Source organism: Piliocolobus tephrosceles, chromosome 9 (assembly GCF_002776525.5).
Source record: "Piliocolobus tephrosceles isolate RC106 chromosome 9, ASM277652v3, whole genome shotgun sequence".
Lineage (NCBI taxonomy): Eukaryota > Metazoa > Chordata > Mammalia > Primates > Cercopithecidae > Piliocolobus > Piliocolobus tephrosceles.
The window spans coordinates 32,720,827-32,748,106 of record NC_045442.1 but is presented as its reverse complement, the minus strand read 5'-3'; the positions used below and the strand labels follow the sequence as shown (position 1 = coordinate 32,748,106).

General features: G+C 48.1%; 2 protein-coding genes and 1 long non-coding RNA gene across 5 annotated transcripts in view; all 3 read left to right on the top strand.

The window, feature by feature from the left end:
• Positions 1–3,073, top strand: part of SLF2 (SMC5-SMC6 complex localization factor 2) — a 50,723-nt gene extending 47,650 nt beyond the window's left edge. For 2 of the 3 annotated variants that reach the window (XM_023206436.3, XM_023206435.2), the window contains exons 19-20: positions 447–515; positions 2,555–3,073. In XM_023206436.3, coding sequence (XP_023062204.2) covers positions 447–515; positions 2,555–2,590 — 105 coding nt within the window. In that variant the 3' untranslated portion in view covers positions 2,591–3,073. Of the gene's footprint in view, positions 1–446; positions 610–2,554 lie in introns of those variants that run through there. The other variant, XM_023206434.3, reaches the window with a different exon arrangement.
• Positions 3,074–6,545: 3,472 nt separating this feature from the next.
• On the top strand, positions 6,546–9,297 carry LOC111538816. The gene is made up of 2 exons (XR_002730470.2): positions 6,546–7,132; positions 7,700–9,297. It is a non-coding gene; the product is annotated as an uncharacterized LOC111538816 (long non-coding RNA).
• A 1,395-nt stretch (positions 9,298–10,692) lies between these two features.
• SEMA4G (semaphorin 4G) lies at positions 10,693–27,131 on the top strand. Its single transcript, XM_023206437.2, has 15 exons — positions 10,693–10,772; positions 13,693–14,199; positions 14,291–14,439; positions 14,710–14,772; positions 18,763–18,861; positions 19,426–19,519; positions 19,653–19,766; positions 19,974–20,143; positions 20,227–20,396; positions 21,010–21,154; positions 21,280–21,502; positions 21,736–21,851; positions 21,984–22,159; positions 22,320–22,381; positions 24,813–27,131. The coding sequence occupies exons 2-15, from the start codon at positions 14,076–14,078 to the stop codon at positions 25,640–25,642; spliced, it is 2,535 nt and encodes an 844-aa protein (XP_023062205.1). The 5' UTR covers positions 10,693–10,772; positions 13,693–14,075; the 3' UTR covers positions 25,643–27,131.
• Positions 27,132–27,280: the final 149 nt, after the last annotated feature.

Here is a 27,280-nt window from a genome sequence, read left to right as displayed (position 1 = left end):
GGAACAAATAAACATTTTTTTAATGGCCTTGATCCTTTCAAAGGGAAGCTGGGCTGGGAAGGCATGGAACAGCCAAAGCCTTGGGTCTGTTGACACAGACCACCCTTCAGCTTCTCTGTCTGGTTGTTCAAAAGCCAGCAAGTTAAAGTTAAGTTCCTTTGAAGGCAGAGAATGTGTTTTTTGGGATGATCTTTAATAACAGGAAAGTTAAATCATAAACATTAAATAGTTTACATTATGGTGATAAAGGAAAGTCTTATTAATTACTTATGATTTGAGATCTCCTCCAAAAGATGAATAGTTTATTTTCTCTTTGTTGACAGAAATCAAATTGAGTTGTCGAGTGTGGGCCTGTTGCAACTGTCAGATCTTTTGTGTAGTGTTAAGCTGATTGTAGGTGAGGATGTTTTAATCCAATCCCTTTTCCCGTTTTTGATATTTTTAAGGTGAAAGACTTGGTTGCCAGGATACATGGAAAATGGCAGGAAATAATCCAGAACTGTCGGCCTACTCAGGTGTCATTTTGTTATACAATTTCATTTATTCTTAATAGTTTTGCTGAATGGCACTCTTCATACTGTTTGAAATAAAATAGAGTATAACAGTGCATTTGCTTCTAGTTATCTTAAGATAAACTGAAAACGCCAGTATAATACATGGTTTGTAATTATTTTTAGTTTTTGTTTGCTTTATATTCATTAATTTATTTCCAGAAGTGGTTGAGCCAATTTAAAAATATTACATTGCATCAAATGGAGGTTATTCAATGAAGAGCATTTTTAAGACAGATCTATTGAGATAGAATTCACATACCATAGATTTTACCCACTTAACATATACAGTGGTTTTTAATACATTGACAGAGTGAATACCATCGCCACAACCTAATTTTAGAACATTTTCATCACCCCAAAAAGAAATCCCATGCCCATTAGCAGTCATTCCCCTTTCCCCTACTACCTTGATTCCCCTCCTGAATCCTCCCAAATCCTAGGCAAACACTAATCTACTTTCTGTCCCTATAGATTTCCCTATTCTGGACATCTGTAAATGAGATATACTGTGTAGTCTGTTATAATTGTCTGCTTTCAGTTAACGTAGTGATAAGTGTTATAGCATGTATATCCCCTCTATTGCCAAATAATTTTCCACTGAATGGATATGTCACATTTATTTATCCACTTATTAGACATTTGTATTGTTTTCACATTCTGGCTATTACAAATAATATTTCCATGAACATTTGTATGCAAGGTTTTATGTGAATATATGTTCTCAAATGAAGCATTTGAAAAGGAAGTCGAATTGCTGGGCCATATGGTAATTCTATGTTAAGTGTTTTAAGAAACTACCAAACTGTTTTCCAAAGTGACTGCATCATTTTATATTCCCATCAGAATGTCTGAGGTTTCTAATTTCTCCATATTCTCACCAATACTTGTTTTTACTAAAGCCATAGTAGAGAGTAGGGAAGTAGAATCTCATTGTGGTTTTAGTTTGCATTTCCCTAATAATTAATGGTGTTAAACGTCTTCTTATATGCCTGTTGGTCATTTATATAGCTTTTTTGCAGAAATGTCTATTAGGAACCTTTGTCCATTTTTTTCATCTCATACTTCATTTCAAAAAGCCTATTTTTGAATATAGTTATTGGTCTTTTTGTTATTGAGTTGTATGAATTCCCCGTATGTTCTGGATACAAATCTCTTATTAGAGATATAATTTGTAAATATTTTCTTCCATTCTGTGTGTTGCTTTTCTTTTATTTATTATGTATATATTTTTGTCACTTTTTTTTGATGTTATGTCTAAGGAGTCTTTGCCTAAGAAGGACATTTTTTTTAACACCTGCTAGTAAGTGTGCTTGCCTGCTTGTTTACAGAGTTAACTGGCATAGGATTGTCTAAAATGACACTTCTCAAATTTTAATGTACATAGGAATCAACTAGGAACTTGCTGAAATATGGATTCTGATTTATAGGTCTGGAGTGAGAACTGAGATATTCTATACTTCTAACAAGTTATCAGATGGATGCAAATGCTGCTGCTCCAGGGACTAAACTTTGAGTAGCCAGGGCCTAGAAGTTACTTATATTTTGATCAAAATCAGGAACACTGAATATCAAGTAGATAAAGCAATCTCTCTAAATCTTTGAGAAATCTTAAATTTATGTTTTGTTGTTTTTGTATTTGTTTCTAACCTTAATGGATTTTCTTTTAATACTGGTCATGTACTGATGTGGTATTAAAACAGAAAATAATTTAATAGCAAAACTATACTAATCAGCTTAACATTATTTATTTTGCTTAACTAAGCCCCTCCATGTGTGCAGTGGTGAGAAAAATATCCTGCACTTATTTTATACTGTTTTTTATTGTTTGACCACTGTATGTGAAATTTGAATCTGATTACCATAAATTTTCAGATAAGTCAATATAAAGATTTTATTACTTGTCTTATTAAAGCCTATTGTCTGATGATTAGTAGTTTTATAAGGAGTAATTCATAATCTGATTAAATTTTGCTTTACCCTCTTTTTTTCCCCTTTTTTAGGGGCAGCTTCATGATTTCTGGGTACCAGATTCTTAATAGGAGTTGCAGCAGCAAAAATATGAAGCAAGAGAAATTCGATAAGAGCCTTTCCTAGAGGAGTAGAAAGGATTATTACAGAATCCAATGGAATGCCAAGAAAATGTACAGCAAATGTGCCACTTGAATATCTAGTATGAAGCTGGTAATGAAATTGCCATTTCTGAAGCAGATATGAAATATGATCTGCTTAATTGTTACGGCAACTGACCTTTCAAAAGCGCAGTCTTATTAAAAGAGGGGAGGGGTAAAAGCAGCTAATAGTCACATGTCTAACCTGCCCCAGTTAACTCCTTTTGTTAAATTTTAAGCCAGTTATCTTTTTTAAATAGTATTTTTGTCACTTGGATAATCACAGGAAATATATAAGAAAAGAGCAGCCGGGCGCGGTGGCTCAAGCCTGTAATCCCAGCACTTTGGGAGGCCGAGACGGGTGGATCACGAGGTCAGCAGATCGAGACCATCCTGGCTAACACAGTGAAACCCCGTCTCTACTAAAAAAAAAATACAAAAAACTAGCCGGGTGAGGTGGCGGGCGCCTGTAGTCCCAGCTACCCAGGATGCTGAGGCAGGAGAATGGCGTAAACCCGGGAGGCGGAGCTTGCAGTGAGCTGAGATCTGGCCACTGCACTCCAACCTGGGTGACAGAGCGAGACTCCATCTCAAAAAAAAAAAAAGAAAAGAGCTTGGACTAACTTAAGAAGTTGGACATGGAAAGCAAGACCAAGTTCCAGTTGATTTTAATTTTCCCTCTTGGTTATTTTCGGACACAAAGGGAATGCTTAAGACTGTGTTTAGTAATAAAAAGCATAAATCTCTTCTGTAACTTTTATAAACCACAAGGAGGTTTCAATCCATGCATTTTCCTTCATTACTCAAGATTATAAATCTGTTTTTAAAATACATTTAAACAGTTGAGAAACAAAAGTTTGGTATGTGTCAGATTCCCTTAAGAGGAAGAGGTTAAGCTGTAAAGTAGTGGCCCTGTTTTGATGCCAGAACATTCATCTGCAGTTTGTTCTGGATTTCTTTTAAATGCATATATTTTAAATACTGGTTAAATCTTAGAATCTTGGCTATATCTTAGAATTCTGGCTCTTGGTAACCATATTACAGAAGTCTGTATTGTAAAAGCCTAAAGATCTGGACAAGTTTCCAACAACCTTGTTTCCATGAGTATATAACTTTGGCAGAGACCTGAATTCTTTGGGACACTGTGTGTGTGTGTGTGTGTGTGTGTGTGTGTGTTTGCTTGTATCTTGAAGTTGTTGCACTTCAAAACCACAGCTGCTTTAAATTCTTAAACACTGGAAAGCCATCCTTTGGTTTAAATGGTAGAGGGTTAGTGGAAGTGCACATGCTGGTTTTAGCCCAGGGGTAGTAACAAACTCTTACTAGCCAACTAGAAAATTATTTTGTTGACTAGATGTCCCTTTTAGGAGAGTTTGTTTCCTGAAAGAATGACAACTTTTTTTGTTGTTCTTTCAGTATTGGCTTGAGTGACCTATTCTCCTGAGTGCTCTAGTGTCTCCAGTTGTAGGGGGAAAGATGATGGAGGGGAATGGAAACTGGACTTGATGTTTGTGGTTTGAGAGACAAGAAAATAAAATAACTTTCTACCTCTAAATTGAGGCTTAGGAGTAAAAAGCATTTTGTCTTAAATTTATCATTTAAAATAGCATCAGTAACTTTTGAACTCATGTCAATCAAGCATTGGCAGTCAGAGATTTTTATAGGGAAAACTAAGTAAATCCAGTTTCCAAGAACCTAAACTGATTGAGGCTCCAAGAGTCAGACCAACAAAAGTTTTATTCTGTGTTGTTTACTGGTAAGAATATTATTATCTTGATACTACCTCTCAAGGGTATTGTTACAAAATGCCACTTATGGTTAAAGAGATAGATACAAAGAGTTCTATTTGACAGAAACTTGAAACTGGCATCTATCTGCCCAATGATGGGGGCTTTCATTCTGTAATTTAATCCTTTGTAGATACATTATTTGTGTGTAATTTTATATGTGTTCATATTTTTCTCATTTTGCATTGTGTAAAGTGTACAAAATCTCAAAGTATAAAATACTGCTTATATTGCTTGTAATTTACAGTGTGTAAATATTTTCTAATTGTGTACATTGATGGGGGGGACAAGTGGGTTATTCAGGTTTTTTTTTTAAGTGGCCCTTTTGTATTGCAGTTTCAACAGATAGCTGCCCATCAAATTTAAAACTACTTTGATACATTTTTATTTAACAGTTCCAATAAGAAAAAAATCTCTATTTTTAATTATATTTCTCCTTTAGAAAAAAATATTTCATCATCCCTTTAAAATAAATGGCCAGACCTCAGTTTAGGCCCTTGTATTTATGACTCTGGTAGAGGTCTTCAGACTCCAGGTCACAGTCCAGTCAGTATTTGCGTTTGAGTTCTCAAGAAAATTTTATGACTCTCTTTTAGCACAAGTAGCCCATGGTTTTTCTTCCAAATCAAGTATTTTCCTTCTCCCTCGAGTCCCCATGCTTTGTCTCCCTCCTGCTGCTATTGCCCAGTGAATGGGATGGTAGAGAGGGAGAAGTGTTCATTGCACAGAGAATGTCAGGCCACTTTGGGGACTTGGCAACAAAGCTTGCACTGAGTGGTGGTGTGTTTGGCAATATTACTGTGCCAAAAATCACCTTGTCTAATTTTATGGATATTTATGGCAAACTTATTACCCTTCTTGCAAGCTGCACATTAAGGTACTTGTGTTTATGCTTTTGTGTGTAACTGTTTGCCTTTTCTAACTGCCTTTCTTGTTACTGAAAATATAATTCTACTAGTTTTATCACATTAAGAGGCTCTCTGTGCACAAAATGCATCGATGTAGCCGTAAAGTAACAGCATTTGTACATTTTCTATCTCCTGATGGCAGTGGTGCCTTTGTCACCTTTTGGAAGGTTTGCATTTTATTTCTGCTTTGAAGCGCAAATAGTAGCTTGCTTTCAACTTCACAAAAAATCTCCAATGTAAAAGATAAAAAATGGCGTATTATCATCCAGGCTTAGTTGGAGTATTTGCATTTTTATTGTTATCAAAACAAATATAATTGGTGGGGACTGACCAGTAATAATGTGTGGTGTCTTTAAGCCAAGGGTAATTTTTAAATTAAAAATGAAAATTTTAAGAGGTAGCCCATTAAATAAGCTACTGAGTTGGAGAATCAGGGGATGACTGTGGTGGTTTGTCGCTAAGGAGGCAACAGTAGGGTCCAGGTGGCTAGGCACGTAGAGCAGTTAGCATGATCCGTGGTTATTCCTTACTCATGAACAGTGTCAGCTCACCTCATTATCTGTGCATTTGTTTTCCCTGGACAGTCTTGTCAGCCAGTTAATCCACCAGCTCTTAGGCAGTAAATACAGATTTTTTTTCTTTCCTTTTATTTTTTTAAAGATTTTATACTACATCTTGTTAAAGTCCTATGAATATGTGTGTGTGTGCTATTAAAACTGCTTTTTCTCAGTTTGAACATGTGTTTGGTAATATTTGTTTGGGAGTTGAGGAGGCTAAGTTATCTGGAATGCCCTGTTCCCTCGCCCCACCCCAGTCCCCTGGTTTTTAAACATTTCTTCTTGCTTTGGATTGTCCAGTTTTTTAGCTTGATGTCTCCGGTTTCTGGAAAACATAAAGCCACCATTGTACACAGTTCACTTTTATATAACCCAGTTAATTGCTGTATACTTTGCAATCAGGAATTCAGTAATCTCATTCTTACCTCATTCACTATGTTCATCCCACCATTCATTCTTGTCGCCGAGGCTGGAGTGCAGTGGCACGATCTCGGCTCACTGCAAGCTCCGCCTCCCGGGTTCACACCATTCTCCTGCCCCAGCCTGCCGAGTAGCTGGGACTACAGGCTCCTGCCACTACGTCCGGCTAATATTTTGTATTTTTAGTAGAGATGGGGTTTCACCATGTTAGCCGATGGTCTCTATCACCTGACCTCGTGATCCGCCCGCCTCGGCCTCCCAAAGTGCTGGGATTACAGGCATGAGCCACCACGCCCGGCTATCATTCCACCATTCATTCTAACAATTGAGTCTCAACTACATGCTAGGCACTCTTTAGGATTCAATAAGGATTAGGTGGTGAACAACACAGAGCCCTCATGAATCTTACCTCCTGGTATCCAGGTTAAAATACTTTCTGTTCTTGGGCAAAGAGAATTAGAAACAAATACCCTTAACCTGACTCCCTTGTTCTTGAGCCCAGGACCAAGAAAGAAGAAGCTGTACAATCCAGAAGCAGGGCTTGAGATCACCTCCAACCTGCCAAGCAGATAAGTTCTGGGTATGCCAACTTGGGAGGCAGAGGTTGAAACCTCATAGGAGAAACTTCGGAGCTCATAGAAGGCCCAGGCATTGTCAGAGGCCTTGAGTTCCAAAACCATGCCAGTATTTCTCCCTTCTGACAGGCTGGTTAGAAAGAAACTAAATGGGAGCATTTTTCTCTGACAGTGGGGCAGAGGGACGAGAGATGACAGCCCAGGCAGAAGCAGAGACATTGCCGTAAGTACTTACTAGAGGGCAGGCAGCACAACCTTATGCAAGTTGAGGGCCTTGACCTTGCCCAAGGCCTGACCTCAGATCCCAGATTCATCACACTAGCCTTTTGATCTTTGCCAGATTACTTAAACTCACTGTTTCCTCATCTGTTAAAAGGAATAATAACGGTGTCTATTTCAGGGTTTGTGAGGACTAAGCGAGCTAATGCATGAAAATTGCCTAGTACAGTGACTGGCATATAGCAAGAACTCAGCAAATGCTTGCTGCTCTAACAAGGCTTTTATCTGATGACAGAATTGATCTTAAGCAGACACCTCAGGGTGTACTGACATCTGAGCAAACCATATCTCCAAATATTATAGTTGTAAGTGTGCCCTATTCCTTTGGATACCGGGAGCTCCAGAGGCTTCTCTGTCCAGCTGTCCCTGCTTTTTTTTTTTTTTTTTTTATTAAAATTTTCACTTTTTAAAAGCCAGCATGCTAAAGGTGAGAAATTAGTGATAGGTGGTGGTTTTCCAGCATTTGTGGAAATGTCCTGACACTCCCTTTCCCTTGCTAACCATTCCCTAGGCTGGAGTCAAGAGAGGGCAAACCAGAAGGCCCAGCTTTGGGTCTGACTCCAAGACGACTGGCTGGGAGGAAAACTTAACAGGCAAAACAGGCTTCTGAGGCACAGTGGAATAGTGAGACTTCGGCATTGCTGCACTGGTGACATCCCCTACAGAAGAGGCTCCTCAGCTGTATATATGGCCAAAATAAAGATCACACCACCTAAAGGGAAAGTGCTGGGCAAACCAGAGATGGAGATGGCAAAGCAGGAACAGAAATGCTGCCACATTGAACAGGAAGCAGGACAGCTTGACTAGGCCAGAGTTCTCTTGCTTCAGGGAACCTGCTCAAGTTTCAGGAATTCATACCCACCCCCTTCACCTAGGATCCCTGCTACAGTGAGTGAGTATTCTGTGCAAAGTGCTGAAGACGGCCAGCACTACTCTCAGCCACTTTCTTACAGCAAAGTTGGGGAAAATAGAATAGCAAAAACAAAACTCATACTTTTCTGTGTGTCTGAAGTTCTCCAGAAGGTTTCCAAATGGAATCTTCTCACAGCCACCCTGTGAAGCAGCCAGGGTAGTGACCTTATGGATGAGTGACAGCCTGTTCAAAGAATGACCTGCCTGTGTCCCAGGATGCAGATTTATGGCTGGGTTTGGATTAATTTCTTTATTTGATTTCCAGTTTTCTTTCCCACTGTCAGTATTCCCCCGTTCTTATTTTATCAGCTGGATTTGCAGAGAGATCTACTATCAATCAAAAGGGCTGCCTATAGACAGCTCCATGAATTGCCTTTACTCTGATACTCTCATTAGGTTTAGAGATTTCACTGGAAGGATAGCAGAAGGAAATGGACTGTGGTCTGATATCAAAAGTACTGTCCAGTGATAGCTGAAATCACACACATTTTACTCATTTAACAATGTCAGAGTTTGCCATCAGCACCTCAGAGGAGCAAAGCTTGGCTCATAAAGTTGAGTGAGTTACTGAGCCTGCCGCATTGGCCTACTTGCCACCTCCAGAGGTATCTGAAGTCAGCACTGCAGGTTCTGTGAACATTTGGGAAGCTGTGCCTCTTAGCCTTCTGGGCCCCTACAGTTGAATTGCTCTCCTATCTGGTACTGAGGGACCAGCAGTCTTCCTACCCTGCCTCTGCCGTTACCACCAATCCACTTTCTAATAAGGACTGCAGATTTATCTTTCTTAGCCCTGCCTTAACTGGTCTTCCCAGCTCAGACTTCCTTACTCAGTCCATCGTCTCAGGATTTTCTTCTGTGGTCTTTTTCAAACTACTAGCTGACTTTTCCCTTTTATTTCCCACTAGGAACCCCCCTACCCGCTGCAATTCATCAAATCAAACTGACTGCCCTCTTTCATGCCCCTTCCCTAGTGCCCCAACACAAGCCTGTGCATAAGCTTGAACATTTCTACCTTTGCCAATGGTATTTCCCCTTCAGGCTTACCCTGCTTCCTCCTTCTCAGACTTTTCCAGTCTTGATTGTCCTCTCTGTAAACACAAGAATGAATTTCAAGACAAGTTACTTAATGGCTTAGAGCCTGTTTCCCTATCCATAAAATGGGGCTATAAATTCCTCAGGATGGGATGAGGGTACAAATAAAAAATGAAGCAGGATATTCTTTGTAAAAGCATGTGTACATTTTTTATTGTGTTTCTCCCCAGCTACCTTCCCTCTCCCCGCCACACATATCCTATTTGCAGAGTGTTGGGGGAGGTGGAACTGTGATGTGGGCCCTGCTGTCTAGCAGTCTGCAGTCACACACAGCCATCCAAACTACGAGATTGTATATGATTCAGTGCCAAACTGTGAGCTTTGGGGAATCCAGAAAGAAGGATGAAGTGTCTTTCCCAAGGTTCCTTTGGTTAAATATGCCACTTGAATCCTGTTCTGACTCCTAGGCATGTGCAAGAGTCAATCACATACGTTCCTGTGGACTTTATCGTTTTGGTCCATCTCTTGAGCCCACAAGAATATTGTCATGGATGGAGGAGGAAGGACCAGGCTGGGTCAGGGCCTGAATGCAGGTTTCGTTTGGACTATAGGGGCTAAGTTCACTTTAATAGGCTGTGACCTATTAAAGGAGGCAGGACCCAAGTTTGCACAGAAGGACCATCCTAATTGAGTTAAAGGAGTTGGGGAGTTGATTGTGAGGGGTTTCCTAGATTGCTGCTGGGTAAGGTGATTGAATCTGGGAAGGACAGGGTATTTGATTGCCTAGAAGGATGCACTCTAAGTTCTGGATAAGAATGGTGCCCAAGATGAGCTGGAGGGGAAGGCAAGTGTTTGAATGACCCAGTCCCTGAGGTGAGCCTAGGTTAGGGTTAAGATTTGGTGAGTGAACAGGTGCAAATGCTTGTGGCTTATTTATCCAGAAAAAGCATTTTCTGTGTGCCTTTCAGGTCAAGCTGTTACTGCATCCCCTTCAGGCCTGACCCCATCTCCCCCACGCATAGCTCAAGCTAAACAGACCCTGAAGCTGGGAATCAAGCCCCTTCCTTGTGTTCAGAGCTTCCCCAACCTCCAGTCTCCCCCTAGGGTAGCCTTCCCTCCACATCCTAGAGCAGAAGCGAGTGGCAGCAGCGCAGGGAGTGAGGTCCAGGTTAGAGGACAGGCCAGAAGGCCCTCCGAGAGGGTCCCCCAACCCCTCAACGCCAGGGCAGGTTTGCACGTCCCCAGCAGTAGGCAAGTCGGGGGGATCCTAGGGTTACAGGGGAGGAGAGGGCGGGCTATAAGCAAGTCGAGGGTGCACGGGGTGGCGAGGCCACCACAAGGGGGCGATTATCAGGACCGCAGCGCCTAGAGGCGGGGGGTCACTCGATGGCCGAAGTCTGTGTGTGAGCCTCGCTCTCAAACCGCCTCTATTGTGCTAGAGCAGGGGGCGCAAAGAAGAGAGCGGCGACCTTCCCCTCACCCCACCCAGTCGGCCCCGCCTTCCAGGACCCCGCCCCACCCCCGGCTCCGCCTCCACCCCCGCCCCGCCTCCAGCCGCGGCCCCTTCCTCTCGCAGCTGGTGCTGTGGGGCCGCGGAGCCGCGCGTCGCTGTCTCTATGGCCCTGGATCCGAGCGCAAAGGTGAGCAAGGCGGGGAGTGCGGGCGGCGGCCTGGCCTGAGTCGGGGGGCTTCGGGCCGGGGGTCGGTCAAGGCCTTCCCCACGTCCATTCTACCCTCCAAGCTGGGCCAGGCCTTTCTCACCGCCAAGTCCCCCGATTCTGCATGAAGGCTCTAGAGGGGCGCGGGCCAGGCCTCGGGCTGCGCGGGGTGCAGACCGGCCATCACGGAGTCGGGGACCAGCATGGGGAGGGGTCCGCGTGGCGAACAGTGTTCCCCAGGATCTGGGTCACGTCTCCCGGCGTCCGGCGGGATCGAAGGAGAGCTTGTCCTCGAGCTGCAGCAGTAGAGACTGAGGTTAGACCTGACGAAGGGAGAGAACCGCGGACTGTCCAGGATGTTGTAGGGAGGGGGTACCGGGGGAGGGGCTCTCTCAAGCCAGGAGAGACCACCATCCTACTATGCAGAGGGAGTTACCGCCTACACGAGGCAGGTGGACATCTGGGATGAAGGTCGAGAGCCTGCTGATCCTCCATTGATCCTGTTTTAAGGGTCTTTCCTCCCCAATTCCCTCCACCCCAGGATCTAATAGAGGGAAGGTGATCAGAGTTCAGGGGGCTGGCCCTGGGGAAGAACCCGAACTGTGGAACTTGGGGTGGAGTGTGGGGCGTGGACAGGAGACCTTAAACCCGCTTCGCCACTGAAGGGAGGGGTGGTATGCTCCGCCCCGCCCACTTAGCCCCGCCCCCTCCCAACAGGTTAAGTGGGGGTTGAGAGCGCCAGCCCGTCTCCTACCTCTAGAACTGCAATATACATCAGGGTGGAGGAGTACTAAGTTATGCGTTCCATTCCATCTTTCCTTTGCTAAAGCTAGGGGCCTCCTCCCGCCTGGGTTAGTTTCCCATTCCCTCCCTTGTAGAGCGGCCTTGACTCATGCACCCATCCCATCTGACCATGCAAGGTCAGAAGCCTCCCCCATCACCCCCCTCGCCCACACACACACACACACACACACACACACACACACACACACTTGAAATTGGGCCTTAGAATTGGGACTTTCAGGAACGCAGGCAGGGTTCTTCTCTGCATCTCACCCCAGTGGACACTAGCAGCCCCCAAGCCTATGGTGAAAACTGGACCCCTGTATGCAGGTGTGCTTCTCTCTGCATGGATGTAGTTGTGTGTTCAAGGACTCTGTGTGAACACACATGTACTTGACCCTTCTGTGAACATGATTGCCTGGCCCACTACATCAATGGGTTTGTGTGCATGTCCCCACACATACGTGTGTATGGATAGGACCCTCCTGTTGAATAGGTGCACCGTCCTTGACAGAAACCCATATGTGTGGGTTTATCTCTCCTCAGCCTCTGAGGCTGTGTGACCTGCTGAATGGATGGGCATGTAAATTCAACTTCACATGTGAATATGTATGATTACCTGTGGCTGTGGCCCTGTGTGAGCATATGTGTGCACAAACCTCCCTGTGAGTATATGTGTGAGTGACCCCTGTGAATCCATGTGTTCACAGTCTTCCTTGTGAATGTGTATGTGTGTGTATGTGTGCACCCATGTGCGTGTACATCATCTTCCTAGAGTCACCCATGTGACTCAAACTGTAAGTGTGACATGCACCACACTGAGTGGCTCCTCTAACCTGGGGCATGTTCCTCCTAGCCATAGTGCTTGCCACACACATGCCTTTTGCACTGAGCAAATAGGAGGTCCCAAAGGTAAACAGGTGTGCCTCCACAGGGAGGGGTGGGGCATGGCCAGCTTGCCTGAAGCTTCCTGCTGTCCCAGCTCCCAAACAGGGAGCCTATACCCTTTCAGGATCAAGGAATCCTCTTCTCTCCCTTTCATAGTCGACTCTCCCCCTCAGGGCTCTGCCCCTGCAGTGCTGACCTTTACCTCTTGAATAAATGCTCCTGTTATCCCTCTGGCCAGTTCCTGATTCCTCCCCTCTTTCCAAGGCCAGAGAGTTAATATTTGACCTGGCAGAGGAGGCACCAGTGGCACCCTCTGGCCCTGCCTGTGGGTGACAGATGAGATGGAATGGGTTAGGTCTCTCCACACCTCACCCAGCCAAGGAACTCTTCAAGGAAACCCTTGGTGATTAGGAGGCCTGTTACAGTGGTTGGGAGAGGCCCACCACCCACCCCCATTCCCTCCCCAACTGGTTGGCTTGAGGGAGGGTCCAAGGGCTCAGGGATCCCATCATTTACCTTCTTCACATTGCTTATGTCTCAGCTGGCCTTGCACACTACAGCCTCCTGCACAGACATCACACCTGTGCAACCAGAGGGACCCTAGGTACCCACCCCAATGCCTGTGAATGCCTACCTGCAGGTAGGGACATGTGTGGATGCCTAGCCAGAGGGTGCAGTACAGACTGGCATGGGCAGAGATTTGTACCCCCTTAGAGAGGAATACCAAGGAGAAGTTATAATTAAAGAGAAATTCCAGAGGGAGCTCTCAGGCCAGGGAAAAGAAAAAACAAAGGGAAAGCAGGACAAAATAAACAAAGGCCCATTAAACCTCTCTGGTCAGGCCTTCCTGCATAAGGCACCCCCGCAGGCAGCAGGGGCAGCTGCTGACCGAGTTGCATCTCATTGTTGAGAGAAGCAGGCATTCTCTCAGAGAACCCCAGCTCCTTTGACTTGAGGGCCTAGCGGAGCTTCTGACTTGGCCAGAAGAGGGTCATGACCTTGGGTTCGGGTTGTGGGTGTCTAGGGTCTTGTAAGGAAGGTAAGTTCCACCCCAGCCTCCAGCATCAGAGCAAAGGGATAGACAGAATGATTGTGAGTTGATCCTGTCGTGGGCGTTCTGTGGATGCTGGGCCTCCTTCCTTCAGTGCCCCCTGAAGTCTGGGTAACGCCATCCATCTTCCACCCACATACAGATCAAAGAGCTTTTTTTTTTTCCCTGTTTTTTCTTCAGAAAACGGACCTCAGAAAACCAGGACTAGCTCCACTGTCGGGGGCAGGGTGACCCCATCAGTAACCTACAACCCCTCTAGAACTTCACAACTCCCTCTCACCATGGAGTTTGCATTTGATGCAGAAAGGCATGTGACCCCTCCCTCCTTCTGACCTCTTAGCTGGGATTCCATGGCCACACAACCCTGTGACTCCATGTCCCCCCGATTCCAGGACCCCCCATGGCCCCATGATTCCTTGACTCCCATGAGCTTATGACCCCTGACCTTCCAAGTGACTTCCTTGGACTTTGACCTCTGTGACTGTGCTTCCCATTCCCTGCCCCTACAACCTGTGACTCTGGCTCCCTTTGGGGGTCTTGTTAGTCTGGGCCTCCCCAGGAAGATGTGGGGGAGGCTGTGGCCCCTCCTCCTGAGCATCCTCACAGCAACTGCAGTCCCGGGACCCTCACTGCGGAGACCATCTAGAGAACTAGATGCCACCCCTCGGATGACCATACCCTATGAAGGTTAGACCCTCAACCTCAAAAGGCAGCAGGAGCCAGGGCTGGGGGTGGGAAGGCACCCCAGAACTAGACTCACTGTACCTGCTCTCCCCAGAGCTCTCTGGGACCCGGCACTTCGAAGGCCAAGCCCAGAACTACTCAACACTGCTCCTGGAGGAGGCCTCAGCAAGGCTGCTGGTGGGAGCCCGAGGTGCCCTGTTCTCTCTCAGTGCCAACGACATAGGAGATGGGGCTCACAAAGAGGTCAGGCCCTGGAACCTGGACCACCCAGAGGGTCTCCATCCTCATCCAGCTCCCTGGGACCTCAACTTCCTGAAAACCCTGCCAAGCCTTCCATAGCCCCCTGGTCAGACAGCACTGCCCTTCCCAGCCCAGGTGTCCCTTGCATTCAATGTTCCTTCTGAAATTGATCCTCACCCCAATTTCCCCAGCTCCGTGGGGTCCTATTGCCTGGGCCTATGAGTAATAGGTATTGGGGCCAATGCATCAGCCTATTCCCTTTGCCCCCACTAGATCCACTGGGAAGCCTCCCCAGAGATGCAAAGCAAATGTCATCAAAAAGGGAAAAACAACCAGGTATGTCATCTGCCCTGTCCCCAGCTCCTTTCCTCCTCTTCTTCCTCAATCAGGGATGCCAGGGTTGTTGGGGACACAGATGGGTAGGTACAGACCTGCCAGTAAATCTCAGCAACCACAGTAAACATTGTAAGCATTGCCAGAGTGGCAAGCCATGGGCACAGCATTTTTTTTTTTTTCTGTTTTTGAGGTTGGGTCTCACTCTGTCATCCAGGTTGGAGTACAGTGACATGATCATAGTTCACTGTGGCCTTAAACTCCAGGGCTCAGGGGATCCTTCCACTTCAGCCTCCTGAGTAGCTAGGACCACAGGCATATGCCACGCCGAGCTAAGTATTTTATTTTTTGTAGAGACAGGGTCTTGCTATGTTGCCCAGGCTGGTCTTGAACTCCTGGCCTCAAGCAGTCCTCCTACCTTGGCCTTCCAAAGTGCTGGGATTACAGATGTAAGCCATTGCACCTGGCATCTGGGCACAGTACTTCTAATTCAAATATCTGGTGGCCTACTAGCTTGTCCTGCAATGGCATCTTCATCTCCTCTGGGATCCCAAATAATCATAACAATAAGTAAGCTGGATGCGGTGGCTCACATCTGTAATCCCAACAACTCAGGGAGGCTGAGGGTGGGAGAATAGCTTGAGTCCAGGAGTTCGAGACCAGTCCTGGCAACACACCAAGACCTGTTGTGTCAAAATATATACAAAAAAAAAAAAATTAGCCAAGTATGCTGGCATGCACCCGTAGTCCCAGCTACTTGGGAGGCTGAGTGAGAGTATCACTTGGGCCTGGGAGGTTGAGGCTACCTGAGCTATAATTAAGCCACTACATTCCAGCCTGGATGACAAAGCAAAACCCTGTCTCAAAAAAACAGACCAACAAAAAACAGTAAGTAACCTCTACAGATGCTTACTTAGGATGGGGTTACTTCCCATTAAAGCCATCGTAATAAATTGAACCATTGTTAAGTCAGGGACCATCTATAGTAAGTGCTGATTTAGCTATTATCTCAGTTAATTCTAAAATAACCCTATGAAATGGTATTATCCTACATTTCGCAGATGAGAAAAATGAGGCTTTGGTCAAGGAATCGTTGAAATACCCAGTATTCCATGGAGAGGCATTAATGAAGCGTCAGCCCTTTCCAGCTAAAGAATAGGGTGTCTCCAAGGGTCCCATGTCTGGCTATGTAATGGCTCTATCTGGAGAGCTTTTACAAAATAAACAACCCTGGGCTGGGCATGGTGGGTCACACTTGTAATCTCAACTCTTTGGGAGGCCAAGGCAGGAGGATCACTTGACCCCAAGAGTTCGAGGCCAGCCTGGACAATATAATGAGACTCCATCTCTAATTTAAAAAAAAAAAAAAAATTCCCAAGGTCCACTGGGCCAAGGTGGGCCGGGGGTGGTGTTGGGACAGCTGCATTTAAAAAGGCATCTCCAAGAGCTTCCATCAAAGACTGCCTCTTGGTGCAGCACGAGTAGAAAACAGGGCTGGGGAGGCAGGTGGAACCAGGTCATAGAAGGCCACAGATGCCCAGCTGGGAGTTTGGGTTTTATTCTGTGGCAGTGAACACCCTCACAATTTGATATTTTAGAGGCTCCAACTTTAATGTATCACCCAAATATATTATAAATGCAGGTGCCAAACTCAGTAGGTCTGGGGAAGGGCCCAAGTCTGCAATTCTAACAAGCTCCCAAGTGAAGTTGATGCTGCTGGTCCCCAGACCACACTTTGGATAGCAAGGCTTTATAGAACAGTTCCCAAAGCATGTTCTGAGGAACACTAATTTTCAAAGGAGGGGTTTAAATGTCAAATGAGTTTGGGAAACACTGCATGCCCAGCCCCACAATGCACAGCAACATCCTTCAGGCTCCAGTAAAGATAGGTGGTTTCTAAAGTTATTTGAGCAGAGAATACCTCCCTACCCCCCTTTAAAAAATGTAAACATCCGCTGGGCGCGGTGGCTCAGGCCTGTAATCCCAGCACTTTGGGAGGCCGAGGTGGGTAGATCACGAGGTCAAGAGATCGAGACCAGCCTGGCCAACATGGTGAAACCCTGTCTCTACTAAAAATACAAAAATCAGCTGGGCGTGGTGACACACACCTGTAGTCCCAGCTACTCGGGAAACTGAGACAGGAGAATCTCTTAAACCCAGGAGGAGAAGGTTGCAGTGAGCTGAGATCACGCACTACACTCCAGCCTAGCGGCAGAGCGAGACTCCATCTCAAGAAAAATAAATAAATATATATATAAATAAACAAACAAACAAACAAACATACATCTTGGGGAAACATCACTATAGGAATATTTTTCTGGCCCCAGGCACTGGATGGATGAAAATAGGGTGAGTCTGGAGGCAGGAAAAGCAGTGAGGAGGCTGGGGCATCATTTGGGTCAGAGGAAGGGACCTGAGCAGGCTTATGGAGAGGAGGGACAGATGCCAGTGGCTTGTACCAGGTGAGGGAGCAGGAAGAGACACAAAGAGGCCTGTATGGATTTAAACCCTGGGTAACAGGCAAGAGGAGGAATCATTAACATGGCAAAGGAGTCAAGAGACTGGCAGCTGAGGGCATTTGACAGGCAGAGAAGACCAGTGTGACTGGAGTGGAGTGCGTGAGGCCAGAGGAAGGGGCAGAGTCCCATCACACAGGGCTAGGAGCATGTGGGACTCTATGTTCAGGTCACTGATGAGCCGATACAGTAGTGTGATCCACTTGACTTTTTTTTTTCAGACATGGTCTCACTCTGTTGTCCAGGTTGGAGTGCAGTGGGTCACTGCAGCCTCGACCTCCTGGGCTCAAACAATTCTCTTGCCTAAGCCTCCCAAGTAGCTAGGGCTACAGGTGCATGCCACCACACAGAGATGAGGTCTTGCTATGTTGTCCAGGCTGGTCTTGGACTCCTGGGCTCCAGTGATCCTCCTACCTCAGTATCCCAAAGTGCTGGGATTACAGGTGTGAGCTATCACACCTGACTAGGTTTACATTTTTAGAATATCCCTTGGAAAGTGGTTGGAGAGTAGCAAAAGTGTGTTGTTTGGTAAAATATCTCTGGAAGGAAACTTCAGACAATAGTAACAGCAGTCTTCTTTGCAGGCAACCTGGGAGACAGGGATAAATGGGAGACTCCTTGTTTATAACATACCCCTTTGTACTTTCTGAGTTTTATACTATGTACATGTATTCATCGTTGACTGAATAAATAGCTGTTATAAAAGTCATTTTTATAAAAGAGAAGGTTGGGAGGAGCTATCAGGTAACAACTGCAGTTGTCTAAGGAAGAGGTCATGGTGGTCATTTGGACTGGGTGCTGTTGGTGGAGTCACAGTGGACCAAGTCAAGAGACATTTAGGACAATGAATTAATTGTGGAGAGGGACTGAATGTGGGGGTGAGAAAGTAGGAAGCAGCAAGGATAATTCCTGGCTTCTAAGTTGAGTCGTAGGATGGATGAAGTGAGGTGGGAAAGACTGGATAAACAGGTTTAGGAAAGATGTAGGTTATGGAGGAGGGGATGAACTTGGCTTCTGACAAGGTGAGTTTAAAGCATCCCTGGGATATCAGGTGGAGAGCGAGCTGGCATCTAGGGATAGATTTGGTTGTATCACCCCAGCAGGGAGGGCAGGAGTTCCAAGAATAGAAAGAGTTGCTGAGAAGGAGCTGAATGGGAGAGGAGAAGCACCTCAGGATGGTGGAATCCCTGGCAGCTCTTGAACCAGGGGTGGAGGGAACTGCAAGAGACACAGGAGATATTGGCAAAGTGGTGTCAGATAATCTGAGGGACAGAGGAGAGAAACAGTGTCATGTTACTGGGAGGCCAAGGAGAGTGAGTTCCAGGAAATATTCTGGAGCAGTGAGAAGGATCACAGGTATCTTGGAAAGAACCGTTTGTCCTGTGGGTAGGGACAAGAGCCAAACTACAAGCTAGACTAATGGAGGAGGCCTCTAGTCCGGCAGGGGGCTCACAGCCCTCTCCACCTCATCCCACAGACAGAGTGCTTTAACCATGTGCGGTTCCTGCAGCGGCTCAATTCCACCCATCTCTATGCATGTGGGACTCACGCCTTCCAGCCCCTCTGTGCAGCAATTGTGAGTATACCTGTGTTGTGCCAGATCTCTGTTGACTTCATTAGGGATGGGATCATGTTCAAGATGCCAAAGAAGAAACTCAGAGCCAGTGAAGGAGACGGATGGTTTATTAAGGGGACTTCCATACAGGACAGTCCTGTGGTGGTGGGCTGCACTGGAGAACCACTCCCCTTTGTAAAAAGTGTGCAGTTTATATAGCATTTTCACTCAGCAGCCTCCCCCTAATCACCTCCACCTGGCAAACTTCATTTAACCCAAAACAAAGGGACTTGATCCCCTGGATGGCATGTGTTCCACAGGATGGGCTAGGGGCTCATATGTTCTTCATAGATAAGGAGTGAATCTCTGGGTTGGCCACTTGCAGATTTGGAACTCCAAACATACATTGTTTTTAGGCCATAAGGTCATTCTCAGGGGATGCTTAAGTTATTGCTGTCAGGTGCATCTGCCATACAACCTGCCCCTAGCCCTGATCGCTGATCCCTGACCCCAGATTGATCTGACTTGGAGCCACTGTCCCTACCTGTCCTCTGAACCAGTTACTGCTGGTCCCTTGTTCCCTAGGATGCTGAGGCCTTCACCTTGCCAACCAGCTTTGAGGAGGGGAAGGAGAAGTGTCCTTACGACCCAGCCCGTGGCTTCACGGGCCTCATCATTGGTGAGCAGGCCCTCTTCCCTATCACAAGCATGTTTTTAGGATGTGGATCTCATCTCTAGGACCTGCCACCATGTATGTCATGTGCCCTGTTGTATATGACATGTCTCTCATACCTGGAATGTCCCCATGCCAGATGGAGGCCTCTACACAGCCACTCGGTATGAATTCCGGAGCATTCCCGACATCCGTCGGAGCCGCCACCCACACTCCCTGAGAACTGAGGAGACACCAATGCATTGGCTCAATGGTTAGGAGGATGAGGCACAGGATGATGGGGGGTAGGGGACTATTTCTTCATTTTTACTCCCTTGGCCAGCTGACCACCCCACCCCCAAATCCCCAGGTGAGCCTGTCCATTCCATTCCTGTGTGTTGTCAAGTGATGGGTAGGCCTCAGAGTGGGGGAAAGGGTCCCCAGCCTGTCTCAAAAGCCTCTCAAACTGCCTGACCCACAGATGCTGAGTTTGTGTTCTCCGTCCTCGTGCGGGAGAGCAAGGCTAGTGCAGTGGGTGACGACGACAAGGTATACTACTTCTTCACGGAGCGTGCCACTGAGGAGGGCTCTGGCAGCTTCACTCAGAGCCGCAGCAGTCACCGTGTGGCCCGTGTGGCTCGTGTCTGCAAGGTGGATAGGGCTGATGTTGGGGCATGGGTATAGAGGTTGGACCTCTGACCCTGGCCCCTTAACCCGTACCCCTACCTCCCCAGGGAGACCTGGGAGGGAAGAAGATCCTGCAGAAGAAGTGGACATCCTTCCTGAAAGCCCGTCTCATCTGCCACATTCCACTGTATGAGACACTGCGTGGGGTCTGCAGCCTGGATGCTGAAACCTCAAGCCGTACACACTTCTATGCAGCCTTCACGCTGAGCACACAGTGGTCAGTGCAGGGACAATGGGGAGGCAAGGAACTGGGGACAGCATAGGGGCTGGAGCAGAGGTCAGTGAAGATGAGATAGGATCCACTGTGGGGAGGTCTGGCTGCAAAGTGAGATTTTTTTTTTTTTAAGAGGGAATCTCGCTCTGTTGCCAGGCTAGAGTGCAGTGGCGTGATCTCGGCTCACTGCAATCTCCGCCTCCTGGGTTCAAGTGATTCTCCTGCCTCAGCCTCCCGAGTAGCTGGGACTACAGGTGCCCGCCACCACACCTGGCTAATTTTTGCATTTTTAGTAGAGACGGGGGTTTCACCACGTTGCTCAGGATGGTCTCGATCTCTTGACCTCGTGATCCACTGGCCTCGGCCTCTCAGAGTGCTGGCAAAGTGAGAATTTTAAGCACATCAAGCTAGAGAATCAAGAATTTTAAGCACATCAAGCACATAGAGCCAGAGAATGAATGCAGTGGTCCACTGACTCACAGGAGAGGCCCTATGGGACTTGTGGGACTATAGCTGGGGTTGGCCAGGGTAACAGTGAGCTTCAGGCTGAGCATGTGTTGGGGGGCAAGCTTGACTCTGTGTAACTCGCCCCCCTTGCCCTATGTCCCATTCCTAGGAAGACCCTGGAGGCCTCAGCCATCTGCCGCTATGACCTGGCAGAGATCCAGGCTGTCTTTGCAGGACCCTATATGGAATACCAGGATGGTTCCCGGCGCTGGGGTCGCTATGAGGGTGGGGTACCTGAGCCCCGGCCTGGCTCGGTGAGTGCCCAGGCCTGGGACCAGTGCTGAGCAGAGCCCAGGGAAGGGTCAGTGAGTCTGGCCTTGTGGAGAGGGCAGGCAGGTGGTGGGGTCCCGAGGTTCACCACCTTTGTCCCCCACCCCAGTGTATCACAGATTCATTGCGCAGCCAAGGCTACAATTCATCCCAAGACTTGCCATCCCTGGTCCTGGACTTTGTAAAGTTGCACCCACTGATGGCTCGGCCCGTTGTGCCCACACGTGGACGGCCCCTGCTGCTCAAGCGCAATGTACGCTACACACACCTTACAGGGACACCTGTCACCACGCCTGCTGGACCCACCTATGACCTGCTCTTTCTGGGCACAGGTGCTTCTGATCCCAATCCCTGATCCCTGTTGGCCCTGATCACTAATGCTTCTGAATCCATTAATTCCTGCCATGACTAATCTGGAGTTCCCAATGTCCTGAGGGTCCACTGCTCCTGGCTGAGTCCTTGTTCTGGACCTCATGACTCCTGAGCTGTTCCTATTAGGCCTCTTGCAGGGTGCTGAGAACAGATCCCATAGTTGGGGTCTGACTTTCTGCTCTTTCCATGCCAGCTGATGGCTGGATCCACAAGGCCGTAGTCCTGGGCTCTGGGATGCACATTATTGAAGAGACACAAGTGTTCAGGGAGCCCCAGTCTGTGGAAAATCTAGTCATCTCTCTAATGCAGGTAACCCTTCTCTGTGACCCTTAATATAGGCTTGCTGAAATAGGAGAAGGGAGTGGGGAGGTTGGGCAGAGGCTGTGTATCTCTAAGTTTGAGTAGGGGCATTGCTGACCAACTGTCCTATCTGGCTCCCAGCACAGCCTCTATGTGGGGGCTCCTAGCGGAGTCATCCAGCTACCACTCTCCAGCTGCTCCCGCTACCGATCCTGCTATGACTGCATCTTGGCCCGAGACCCCTACTGTGGCTGGGACCCCAGCACCCATGCCTGCATGGCAGCCACCACCATAGCCAACAGGTCCCAGGGAAGCAGGTGAGAAGTGGTGGGGGGTGAGAGTCACATGTGGCCTGAGTGGAGGAGGAAGGCCTGGGGGAGTGCAGGGGCTAGTTATTGGTAACAGACCTATCTACCCTGTCACTGGGAAACTGAAACCCAGTTCCCCTTGTTCATAAAACCTGATCTTCTGTCCCAGGACAGCACTGATACAGGACATAGAGAGAGGAAATCGAGGCTGTGAGAGCAGCAGGGATACAGGTAAGTGACTCATACGAGTGTGGGTCTAGCCGCACAGCCTCTCCTCTTTGCCATTTACTGCTATGTGTACGTACACATTTGTATCTGAGTGGCTTTGGCTGTGTGCATTTGGTAAGGATGACTCAAACGCACAGCCTGGCACAGAGTAAGTGCTCAACAAACATTTACTGCCCAAATGAATTATAAACTAGGAAACACATTCAAGATGTGAAGTGTGTTGTCACTTCTAGAGCTTATAGCCAAGTAGCGGATGACAAGGGTTCAGGAACGTAATGGGTATTTCCCCAAGGGAGATCAGATGACTGAGCTGATATCTGAAGAAAGAACAAAAGTTAATCATCATAGCTAAGATGTATTAAGTATTTACTGTGTGCCAGGCACTGATCTAAATACTTCTATGCATGATGTCATTTATTCTCACAGCATTCTTATGAGAAAGGTGCCATTATTATTATCCCCATGAGGGACCTCTCTGAGGCCCAGGGAGTGTAAGTAAATTGCTCAAACTTATTCAGCTATTAAGAAACTGGACCAGAATTCAAACCTGGCTGAGTACAGTGGCTCACGCCTGTAATCCCAGCACTCTGGGAGGCCAAGGTAGGTAGATTGCTTGAGCTCAGGAATTGGAGACCAGCCTGGGCAACATGGCAAAACCCCATCCCTACAAAAAATACAAAAATTAGCCAGGTGTGGTGGCATATGTCTGTAGTCCCAGCTACTTGGAAAGCTGAGATGGGAGGATCACTTGAGCCTGGGAGGTGGAGGTTGCAGTGAGCCAAGATCACACCATTGCACTCCAGCCTGGGTAACAGAGTGAGACCTCATGAAAGAAAGAAAGAGGGCCGGGTGTGGTGGCTCAAGCCTGTAATCCCAGCACTCTGGGAGGTCGAGGTGGGCGGATCACAAGGTCAGGAGTTCGAGACCAGCCTGGCCAATATGGTGAAACCCCATCTCTACTAAAAATACAAAAAATTAGCCGGGAGTGGTGGCGGACGTCTGTAGTCCCAGCTACTCAGGAGGCTGAGGCAGGAGAATCGCTTGAACCCGGGAGGCGGAGGTTGTAGTGAGCTGAGATTGGGCCACTGCACTCCAGCCTAGGAGACAAAGCAAGACTCCATCTCCAAAAAAAAAAAAAAAGAAAGAAAGAAAGAAAGAGAGAGAGAGACAGAGAGAGAGAAAAAGACAGAAAGAAAGGAAGGAAGGGAAGGAAGAAAGAATTCAGACCTGACCCTAAGCAGTCTGACTTGACTTTGTGCTTCTGGTCACTATACTATATTATGCTATCTCCCACAAGTTAGCCAGGCAAGCAGACGACATGGGGTAATGGGGTGACATGCAAGCAGAGGGAGCAGCAGGCAGAGGGAGGCTGGCACATTTGAGTGACAGGAGAATGGGCTGGACAAGTGGGCAAAGACCATGTTGAAGATTTTGGTCTTTATCCGAAAAGCAACAGGAAATCTCTGAAGAGTTTTAGGCCGGAGAGTGGCAAGATCAGATTTGTGTTTTTAAAATACCTCTCTTGGAGAATGGATTACATGGGGCCAGAATGGGCCAGGAGTCATGGAAGGAGAGAGATCAACAGGTCTAAGATAGATGCCAGAAACCGAATCTTCGTGAGAGTTAGGTACAAACGTGAAGAAGGGCCGGGCACAGTGGCTCATGCCTATAATCCCAGCACTTTGGGAGGCCAAGGCAGTTGGATCACTTGAGGTCAGGAGTTCAAGACCAGCCTGGCCAACATGGTGAAACCCTGTCTCTACTAAAAATACAAAAACTAGCCAGGCGTGGCGGCACATGCCTGTAATCCCAGCTACTCAGGAGCCTGAGGCAAGAGAATTGCATGAACCGGGGAGGCGGAGGTTGCAGTGAGGTGAGATCACGTCACTGTACTCCAGCCTGGGTGACAGAATGAGACTCCATCTCAAAAAAACAAAACAAACAAAAAAAGGCAAACAAGAAAGAGGAGGGAGACTCCCAGGTTTCTGACTTAAGCAACTGTATGGCTGGTGGTGCCATTCATAGTGGTGGCAATTCAAGGAAAGGACCTGGCGTAGTTTGGGAGAAAAGCTTTGGCCTTTGAAGTATCCAAGAGACCTCATGTGGAGGTGCCCAGCACATGGTAGATATCCAAGTCTGGCACTTAGGAGAGAAGTCTGAGGGAGAGACTAGGAGTTACTGGCAGATGGCAGAAAGTGAAACTACAGGAGAGGATGAGAGAATGGAGAGAGAACGGAAAAGGGCACTGCCTGCTTCCTGGGAAGGGCCAACGTGAACCTTACGTGGAAGCATGAGCACAGAGCCTAGGTCAGCTGTCACGGTGATTCCGGGTTCTGTGCTTGGTGCCAGGGACTTGGCGGTCAATAGTCTGGCTTGCCATCTCCAATCCCTTCCTGAGATGGGCTGGTACTGACCTCTCCCCTAACCCCCACAGGGCCGCCACCACCACTGAAGACCCGCTCTGTGCTCCGGGGTGATGATGTCCTCCTGCCCTGTGACCAGCCATCCAACCTGGCCCGGGCCTTGTGGGTACTCAATGGAAGCATGGGCCTGAGCGATGGACAGGGTGGCTACCGTGTGGGCGTGGATGGGCTGCTGGTGACAGATGCACAGCCTGAGCACAGTGGCAACTATGGCTGCTATGCTGAGGAAAATGGCCTCCGTACCCTGCTGGCCTCCTATAGCCTTGTGGTCCGGCCAGCCACTCCTGCCCCAGCTCCGAAAGCCCCTGACACACCTGGAGCACAGCTGGCACCTGATGTGAGACTGCTCTATGTGCTAGCCATTGCCGCACTTGGTGGCCTCTGTCTCATCCTGGCCTCCTCCCTCCTCTATGTGGCGTGTCTGCGGGAAGGCAGACGAGGGCGCCGACGGAAATACTCACTGGGTCGGGCCAGCCGGGCAGGAGGATCTGCCGTGCAACTGCAGACAGTCTCAGGCCAGTGTCCTGGAGAGGAAGATGAGGGCGATGAGGAGGAGGGGGCTGGGGGCCTGGAGGGCAGCTGTCTCCAGATCATCCCTGGGGAGGGAGCCCCAGCCCCACCACCCCCACCACCCCCACTGCCACCAGCTGAGCTGACCAATGGCCTGGTGGCACTGCCCAGCCGGCTGCGAAGGATGAATGGCAATAGCTATGTGCTTCTGAGACAGAGCAACAATGGAGGACCAGCAGGGCCCTGCTCCTTCGCTGAGGAACTCAGCCGCATCCTGGAGAAAAGGAAGCACACACAGCTCGTGGAGCAGCTAGATGAGAGCTCTGTCTGAGCCCAGTCTCCCAGAACAAATGCTCTTCCAAGCCAGCCTGTCTGTCCCAGGCTGGGCCACTGCCTCCCTAACACAGCCACCCTACCTTCATTCCCCCGACTCTATGCCCTTTTCCCAACTTTTTGATGTCCCTGTAGGGCTGGCCAGTCAGGCCCAGCCAAAGCCCCCTCCTCAGTCTCCACAGACCCACATGTGAGCAGCCCAGGCCCATCGGTGCTCCTCAGAGGTAGGTGCTCCCTCAGGATCAGGTGCCCTGCAGACCCAGAGCCAGTTCCTATCCCCTAACCTAAACACTTTAGAGGCGAGGACTCCATCCTCCTGTTCCATTCATCTGCCCAAACCCTTTCTCTTTCTCCCAGGCAGGGCTCTGCAGGTCCATATGGGCTCAATGTCACCACCCTCTGCATGGCCCTGTGTGCTGGATGGTCCTGAAACCAGACAAGACCTCTGCCAGCCACCTAAGCCCTGCGTACATTCACATGCACACGTGGAAGAATGTTTATCGGCTGGGCTGCAGTGCCCCTACCCTCACCTTCTCCTGGTGCATTCTTGTTTCATCCCTGCTTCTGGACTTGGGGTACCCTCCCAATTGCCACATCCTATCTGGTCCTCTTCCCCAGCCCCATGTGGTGACCTCTTTGTCAAGAGCTTGGGAACAGGCCAGCCTGGGGAGGTAAGACTGCATCACTCCCCTCCTCTCCCTTCCTGTGTGGCCCTTGTAAATCAGCCTCCCCACTCTCCTTGGTCATTCTCAAGAGTATCAGAGACAGAGCTCCAGGCATGTCCCATCCCCATGCACATGTGGCAACACACACCTGTATCACACGTGTGCTTACATTTCCACTCACATGCACCTCTGAGCCTCCCCTTGCTGCCTTGGACCTGTGTCTGTTGGGTTTGGTCCGTGGACATTTCAGAGGGAGATCTCCCTCCCGTTTAGCTGTCCTCACAGGCCCTTCCTTAGGATGGATGACCAACACTGCACTCAATGAGCCAGCCTCTCTTTTGGGGGAATCAAGCATTTGCTTCCCCTAGACTACAGCAGGGAAAGGGAGGAGAAATCTGATGTCTCGATTGGCATATGAAGCCCGTTCTTGGAACTATGCAAAGGGCAGTGGCTGGGAGTTTGGATGCTTAGCTCCTACCCCTGTCCTACCTCACCGGGGCACTTTCAGGGTCCAGGGGCCTCTGAAGTCTCTAGACCTATATGGGACAATCAATTCTGACTGAGCTCCCCCATTCCCCTCGGGTGAGGATGACTGTTATTTTTGTAGTTGAGAACGTGGAATCCCACGCGTTTTTACTGCCCTTCACCCAAACTCTCCCACCTCCACCCCACAATGAATGTATTTATTGTGAGAATGGCTATACTTCTTTAGGAATGCCCCCACTTACCACCAGGTGGGTGGAACAGGCATGTGACAGAGTGGGGAGCCTGGGCTCAGTTTCTCCCCCTGCCGTTGGTTAATAAACACCCTCTTTCTCCACAGCTATGAGTAGTCTGCTTCATCTAGATGGGCCCAGCCCTGATCACCAGGGGACAGGCTCCTGAGCCTATACAGGTGCTGCAGTGATGTCTGCTTCCAGGGTTGGCTCTGCTCCCCAATACAACTATTTGCAGAGGAGATTGCAGAGAGA

Coding starts and splice junctions, on each gene's coding strand:
- SEMA4G (XM_023206437.2), top strand. CDS start 14,076: ATGTGGGGGAGGCTGTGGCCCCTCCTCCTGAGCATCCTCACAGCAACT. Junction 14,440..14,709: donor GAGATGGGGCTCACAAAGAG/GTCAGGCCCTGG, acceptor TGCCCCCACTAG/ATCCACTGGGAAGCCTCCCC. Junction 21,155..21,279: donor CTGAGCCCCGGCCTGGCTCG/GTGAGTGCCCAG, acceptor CCCCCACCCCAG/TGTATCACAGATTCATTGCG.